This window comes from Nicotiana tabacum, chromosome 12 (genome assembly GCF_000715075.1).
Source record: "Nicotiana tabacum cultivar K326 chromosome 12, ASM71507v2, whole genome shotgun sequence".
Classification (NCBI taxonomy): domain Eukaryota; kingdom Viridiplantae; phylum Streptophyta; class Magnoliopsida; order Solanales; family Solanaceae; genus Nicotiana; species Nicotiana tabacum.
The window spans coordinates 38266874-38274908 of NC_134091.1; the positions used below are offsets into that span (position 1 = coordinate 38266874).

An 8035-nucleotide genomic window follows, 5' to 3' on the forward strand; every position below is an offset into this window, starting at 1 on the left:
TGACACATAAAACTGTAGTTTATACGGACTTCTACTTACAAAATAAAAAGGTGAGGGAAATAGTTTAGTGCTTTAATAACTTTTATCTTGCAAAGCACGTGAAAAATATATCTTTTAAAAAAATGGATATTATAAAGAAAAATAGAAAATAAAACAAATCAAATTCGGAGTAATCATTCAATCAATCATATTATTGTTTGGGAATCATATTATTGTTTGGGAAGTATCGGCTAACAGTATAAATTAAAAAATGTGAACATCTAAGATAGCTTATACAAGAAGTTCGATTCTTTTGGTCAGCAAATTCTTTTGATTTGTTTAACTATAACTCTATTTTTATTTTAAGCTCATTAAGCCCTAATATATCGCTATATAGAACATGTAAGATAGAACTCTATTGGGTAAAATCTTACCTAGTCAAAGATCGTGTTTATCTGTTTGCGATCATTTAGGATTCTTATCAACTTATTCAAACAAATCTAATTTAAACCAATCCCTCTTAATTAGGCATATAAAGTAAACTTTGACAACTCTAGATCCTTCATTCTAACCATTTCCATCACATTTACACTCCATTCATTCAAGAAAAACACATTTACACTCCCTTCATTATTTATGAATATCTTTCCGGTTGTGACGTGCATTTTGGCCACATGGGCTGTGGTGGCCGTAAACGCTGGCCATGGCAGTGCACCACCAATACAGTCACCAATTAAAGCTCCATCTCCGTCGCCTTCTTCACCTTCTCCGGGACCAACGGCGGATTGCTCAACCATTGTGATGGACATGATCCCTTGTCTGAAATTTTTGGAGGCTGATAGCAATGACACTAAGCCAGATGTTTCTTGCTGTTCAGGGTTTAAACAGGTTTTTATATTACAGATGAATAGTTTCGTGCAATGTTATGGAGTAGTACTAATTTTTTAATATGTTTGCCTCTACAACAAAAACAGGTTTTGAATACGGATCCTGATTGTATTTGTGTTGCTTTAGCCACGAGTTCTAGTTTTGGCATCACTGTTAATATGACTCAAGCTGCCGTTTTGCCTTCTGACTGTAGCGTTTCCGCTCCTCCACTCACCAATTGTAACAGTGAGTCCTTCGATAGTTTACTTCATTTTGTTGTTGCTTTATTATTTGACCTAGGTGCCCATTTTTTTTTTTAATTTGCATGTAATTTTAAATATATAACTAATATTAAAAACTAGATAAATTAGATCTATCATTCAGGATATTGAGGAAAAGAAAATAAAGTAGTAACATTGTGAGAGTTTTTTTTTTTCTCGAGAATTTTACATATGAGAGTGAAGATTTATGTATTTGACTCTTTTCCAATGGTCCATTTTTCCTCTTTGCATGCAGGTACCACCACTCCTAGTGCTTCTCCTGGTATGTTTTTGATCCCTTACTTATTTATCCTCGTTTAAATTTTTGTTTCTTCTGTATTTTTTACTGGGTGGGGTGGGTCACAGTCACTAGATTGATCTTGACAACATTCTTATTGTATCATTAATTAATATAGTAATCTATTAATTGTGGGGGTTAGCATTAACTATTCATAGCAGTACTATCAAAGAATTTAGAGTCATGGTTTTTTTTTGTCTCTAAACTCGATTATGGGATCAATATTGTTTAACATATATTTTTGCTTTGTCTTTTATTGGACCAACTCTATTTTTAGAAAATTGACACTGATCTTACTTGTCCTTTCCTTTGTTTATTTACGTAATTATTTATATGCTTAATACCTTTTAAGCTGATCTATTTTATACCCCTTTTTTCCCCTTCTCTGTTAAACATTGTTTTTATGTTGTCTCTTCCATGAATGTTAGATATATATAGACATATCTATTAGGCCCCTTTAAGTAAAGAGAAGGTAAACATATACTCGTTATGAACTTAATTAATGAAAGGGAATTTTGACTGTTTTTGGGATCGATGAATGCAATCTCTACATCTTTAATTATTTGAGCTCTGGGAATAGAAAAATGCTTGTTAGGGAGCATTTCCCTCTTAAATCGGCTTGTACAGTGTAAATCTAAATTAGTCGGGCCAGTGAATTATGTAAAAAAAAAAATCATATATACTCCATTAAATTTAAAAAAGGAATTTCCTACGCGTCTATTCTTTTTCTCTAAGTGATAACGGGTTTTAACCATGTCTAAAAAAGAAAACCATTGTTTAGTTTTTTCATTTTAATTTGTTCTCATTATCTTTCTTTTTTAATTTCATCAGTTAATCCTCCAACGACAGCTAATCCTCCAGCATCAATTGTTAATCCTCCAACTCCACAGCCAGCTGCAGCTGCAGGTCCAATTTCAAAATCGCCAGCACCAGCTGAGGCAGATCAAGCTCCAGTTGAAGCTCCTAATGCAGAGTCCAGTGGATCCACCATTAATCTAACATCAGCTTCATTCTCAATGCTTCTTGTTATGGCAGCTTTCGCTTCATTAGCATAATTATTATTAGATTGTCAGCAGTCGTAGCTTCTACTCTAGTCTTTATTCTTTCGTTTTAGTGGCTAGACATTTTTATCAAGCACTAGCCTTTTGATTAATTAGTAGCTAGGTAGATTGTGTTTTCTTTATTTAGCTAGAATTATTCAGATGTTGCCTTTTATTCTTTTTCTACAAATAAATTTTCCTATTTTATTAATTGTTCCTCTTAATGTTGTACATATGTGTTTTAATGGCCCCTTAGATTAAACTACTAGAAAATGACTATTTTTTGACTGCAAATACAGCCGGAAAGTGATCAGAAAATGCTAATTTCCGACTATATTCAGACCGAAAAGTCGTAGTCGCAAAATAGTTGGTCTGAAATAGTTTGCGACCGAATCCGTCCGTAATTTGCGACTACAGCGATCGGAAAGTCAAAATAGAAAAAAGACTAATAAATGTGGTCAATTGTCCGACTGACGTGGTCGCAAATAATTTAAATTAAATTTTAATTTTATATTAACTTTCCCACTACTTCAGTCGCAAACGGTATACATAATTATAATTTTATTTAATCTTTCTCACTGGAGTGGTCGCAAATAATATAAAGTATTTTTATTTTATTTGAGTTTTTCCACTACTGTGGTCGCAAAACTAATTTAAAATTATTTATTTATTTATATTCCGACTACTGTGGTTGCAAATCTAATTTAATATTTTTTTTAATTTAATTTTTCCACTACAGCAGTCGCAAATGTTCGTAGAAATTTTTTGATAGATTCCAGCTCTTTTAAAGCACCACCGGCTGCCAATTCAAATATACAGCAACTAACCAATTAATCTACCATGCGAACCAATTATTCCACAATGTCAACCAATCAATCCGCCATTTCAACCAGTCAATCTACCATTGCAACTAATCAAATCCATAAAATGCAAAACATAAATATTTGTAACTAAAATATTCAAAAAGAGTTAAACAATATTGCATTTTTTTTGTGGGTGAGATATTGCGTTTATCCATTAATTTCATTTGTCAAACAATATTTTATTCCTTTTCTTAATTTTATGTCATATATATGAGTTTATCCGTAAACAGATTAATAGAAATTTATTATAACATCTGTGAGATACTGGTGTTTATCTTTTTCTTTGTCAGTCAGTATATTGTTTTCCAAAATTAACTGATCAATAATTAACGGATTAATAAAAATTAGTTAGTTGTCCTGATTAAGCTTAAAAATGTACGAACTATTACATCATACACCCTAGTACTCTAATCGCATACCATAAGGTTTTGTAAATACCACCAAACAAACATAATGTGTTTCCTTCCGAACGTTGCCTTATTTATTTCCTTGTTAAAACTTTTACCGGAAGTAATTTATTGGATAGCAAATTTTTCGTTTGTCCCGTTTTTATGACATTACTATCTTATATATGGATTCAAGCAACTTTTCTCTTAGACTACAATATGTTGCAATACTTTAAAGTAGTTTGTTATAAAAGCTGTAATTTATAGTACTTTTGTATAAAGTAGTTTGGTATCTGTGCTTGGAAATATATATATTATTCTTCTTCTTTCTTTTGCTGTAAATTGTTTTTGAAACAGAATGTTAGTTCAATATGCATAAAGGTAGAACCTATGTAACTTTTTCAATCTCCCAAACTTACCTTCACATGATTTGCCCAAATGTCAGGGACCACTGATGGTAGAACCATTAAACACGTGCTTCCTCGCATCATCATATAGGATATTTACGATGATCGACGTTTCATCATCTGTCTATTTATCAGCAGAAGCACCACGTGATTTATCAGTTGAACCACGTGGTCTATTCATTCTTTTACGTTTCTACAATACAATAATAATAGGGCAACATATCACATGCCTAACTTCATTTTCTTAGAGTGCATAAAATCCAAAAGCATACCTTAAACTATATGGAAGGCATACTAATACAAGCAGAAGGATTAAAATTTAAAGTATGTTATCCTATTAACCGGTAGAGGCAGAGCCACAAAATTCTCATCGGAAATCTCAAAACTAGCTTCAGGTATTATGGGCATTACAAAACTTTAAAAGCAAGGCCAAAACATTAGCTGCATCAGCCGAATGATACAAAAAAAATAAAGCATAAAGATGCTATATAAAAGGGAAAGAAATTATTTTTTTGAGTTGCGTCTGCTTCCCAATATCCAAATTGCATAACCACATAAACATCTGGGCTGAAAAGAGTAACTTTTCCGACCAACACAAGACCACAGTTTCAATCAAACACAACCGGAAAAAAAAAAGAAATAAAGAGAAATAGCCATTTATCGTCATCACAAGCAAAGATTAGTCAATGTAGGAGATGAGAGACCTCATATACATAGGAGGGTTTACAAATCTGAAGAAAAACTCATACAAATCAAGCAAAACAAATCTGAAAAAAATTCATACAGAACTAGTGAAACAAATCCGAAGAAAATTCATACAAATCTGCAGAAAATTTAAACAAGTATTAGCAGATTTTACCAAATTACCTTCAAATTTCGTCTTTGTTGTGGATTGCAATCGATTGGCACGGAGAATTTGCGGTGGAGTTCTCTTCTGTTTATAGAGGGCAAAGCAAACGCGTGAGTTTAATGAGAGGCAAGTGAGCAGATATGGTTTAGTTGGTCGTAATAAATGTGGGCTCTTTTACAAACTATAAAAATTTGGGGTAATATTTAAAAAATTTAAAAAATATAACGGTCATGTTTTGGTCCAAAATCAGCAATTGAGGTGATTTTGAGATTTGGGATTGAGAATTTGGGATTTTGCCAAAATGTAGGTAAAATCTATGACCAAACATGTATTTGCCAAATAAATCTCAAATTTATTTTGACAAAACTCATGGCCAAACGGGACCTTAGTGTAAATTATTGTTGAGTTGAGATTGAGCATTAGAGGGCTTGAGGCTCATGCTCTTAACGAGATCATTCTCTTTGGGAGAGAGGAACTACGAAAGGAAGAAAGCGAGAGAAGCTCAGACGGTCATAAATTTGTGAATTCACTATAGAGACATGGTAAACTGAAATAAAGTGGACTTTTTTTATTTTTAGCCCGTATCAGAAATTATTTATATTTGGTAGCCAAAAAAATATATAAAATTTATATAATTTTTGTATATAACATACAGAATGTGTATATATACAAAAAAAATATATTTTTTTGAACTAATATTTTGAGAGCGGTTATACATAGTCATTCCCCCAATAAATTAGGAAGTAGGTAGCTATTTTCTGGGATTAGGTCCAGCGAGAGGTGAATAGCTTGTGCACGACTGAGGGTGGGCCTTTCTTTGTTTGAGAAAATGTTTTTTCGCATTTGTGAAGAACAGAGATGAGGGGAGGGGGCTTATATTATAGGACATTTTAATACACGTCAATGACAAAATTCTACCCAAAAAAAAGGGTGCAAAGAACAAACACACGACCAGAGAGATTGGAAGGAACTGAAAGCGAGTATATAAATTTATGACTTTTCAATAAAATGATGCATATGTATCAATACATTCACATTTATTATTTAATTAACAATGACAAATTAACACATCTTGCACTTCAATTTATTATTTAACCACAATAGTATATTTTATTAATGTGGTTTGGTGTAAAATTGGCATGAATAAGTTTTTTATCGTTAGTGTCAAACAATATTAAATATGAATAAGTCATGAACACTTTTCATTTCACTTCATAAACTAACTAAATAGAATTATCAATGTTCTGCCAAGCATTTGTGTCCTTCCGCATCAGTGATGACAAAAGAGTACGTAGCATGTGGAATGTTGATCCACATTTAATTAATTTGAAATTCTGAGTCCACCTGATTTGAGAGGGAGCTTTGAAACTTTTGTATTTATAGTATTGTCGAATAACATGAGCTATACTAGACATTACATGGTTGCATTCAATTATTAATTATCTTTTAATAGTACTATTATTTGTTGTGCCAGTTGTATATCATGTCCTTTTAAAATTTTAAATTTAAGAAAATGACCCTTTTAGATCTCTTATATGTAAAAGACAGATCTCTTACGTGTAAAAGTAAATCTCTCATGTATAAAAATAGAGGTAGGTATTTGATCAAAAGTATGATTTTCGGTTAAACTATTATAAATATAAATGATGGATTAAACCTAGTTAACGATAATATCTCTAAATGCGGACCCTGAAAATGTGGATAATGTAGGACAGATCTAATAGGAGATTGATAATGACATGCACTAATTATTCATAAAGTATGAGCAATAATGGAGGAGTAACTAGCAATAAATGACATTTAAGTAAATAGGATGAGTGATTCATGGACTATGTGATTGTTCCTCCTGACAATGATGAATGACAGACAAATCTTAAAATGTTCGAACTATTCTCGAATCTAACGAAAAAGTATGGAATAACATGAACCAGAATCCTCATGAAAAGGTAATGTTTGTATTTTTGCTAGAGAGAGAATCTTTCTTAGAAAAATATTGTTATCAGATCAATATTACATATCTCATGTCCTTATCTTTTGTCTCCTTTATATGGGACAAATCCCTATTAAACCCCAATGGTACATGTGCAGAGAATATTCTTTAGAATATCTCCTCTATTATTCTATTCTACGGTTCTTTTTGCGGACTTCGTTCTCGACCATTATAAGCATCCCGACCACGAGCTTCGCCATTTTTTTGATCGACCTCGACTGATTTTTCCTCACACTAAATGTTCCATAGTAGATTTTGACTCATACAGTTGGGTCACAAAACTAAAAACAAGTTTGTAAAGTGCCAAAAAATTAATTGACCATTATTTGTTCCCATGGTGATTCATTTCTTAAAACATGGCCCGAAAAAAAAAAGAAATCTACTAAGAAAATTCTGAAATTTGCTGTGTCTATACTTTTAAATGTATAGTTCGCTTCTACAATACTAAAAAAGAATTAGAAGGTAATTACAAGGCGGGGATTGGGGCTAAATTTTATTTATTGAATGAGAATTGTCAGTGAATATCATGTTAGGTGTTAACTCGAACGAGGTTGAGTATAACCTCTATTTGGTTATGGCCGAGGGCCAGTTAGGTGTTAATTCGAATAAGGTCGAATATAACCTCTTTAATTATGGTCGAGGGCCAGTTAGGTATTAATTCAAACGAGGTCGAATGTAACCTATGTTGTTATGGCCGGGGGACAGTTTAGGTGTTAATTTGAACGTGTTAATTCGAACGAGGTCGAATGTAACCTATGTTGTTATGGCCGGGGGCCAGTTTAGGTATTAATTCGAGCGAGGTCGAATATAACCTCTTTAATTATGGGCGAGGGCCAGTTAGGTGTTAATTCGAACGAGTCGAATATAACCTCTTTAATTATGGTCGAGGGCTAGGTGTTAATTCGAACGAGGTCGAATATAACCTTTTTAATTATGGCAGAGGGCCAGTTAGGTGTTAATTCGAACGAGCTCGAAGGTAACCTATGTTGTTATGGCCGGGGGCTAGTTTAGGTGTTAATTCGAACGAGGTCGAATATAACCTCTGTTTAGTTAGATATGTCTCTAGGTGCGGCATTTGTCGATATTGTGGACTTT

General features: G+C 32.8%; 1 protein-coding gene and 1 long non-coding RNA gene across 2 annotated transcripts; one reads left to right on the forward strand and one right to left on the reverse strand.

The window, feature by feature from the left end:
• The first annotated feature begins 373 nt into the window (after positions 1-373).
• On the forward strand, positions 374-4744 carry LOC107784655 (non-specific lipid transfer protein GPI-anchored 31-like). The gene is made up of 4 exons (XM_016605811.2): positions 374-867; positions 954-1092; positions 1363-1389; positions 2236-4744. The coding sequence occupies exons 1-4, from the start codon at positions 616-618 to the stop codon at positions 2457-2459; spliced, it is 642 nt and encodes a 213-aa protein (XP_016461297.1). The 5' UTR covers positions 374-615; the 3' UTR covers positions 2460-4744.
• On the reverse strand, positions 4020-5520 carry LOC107784656 (uncharacterized). The gene is made up of 2 exons (XR_001647721.2): positions 4968-5520; positions 4020-4293 (listed from the first exon to the last, which is right to left on the reverse strand). It is a non-coding gene; the product is annotated as an uncharacterized LOC107784656 (long non-coding RNA).
• Between the last annotated feature and the right edge of the window lie 2515 nt (positions 5521-8035).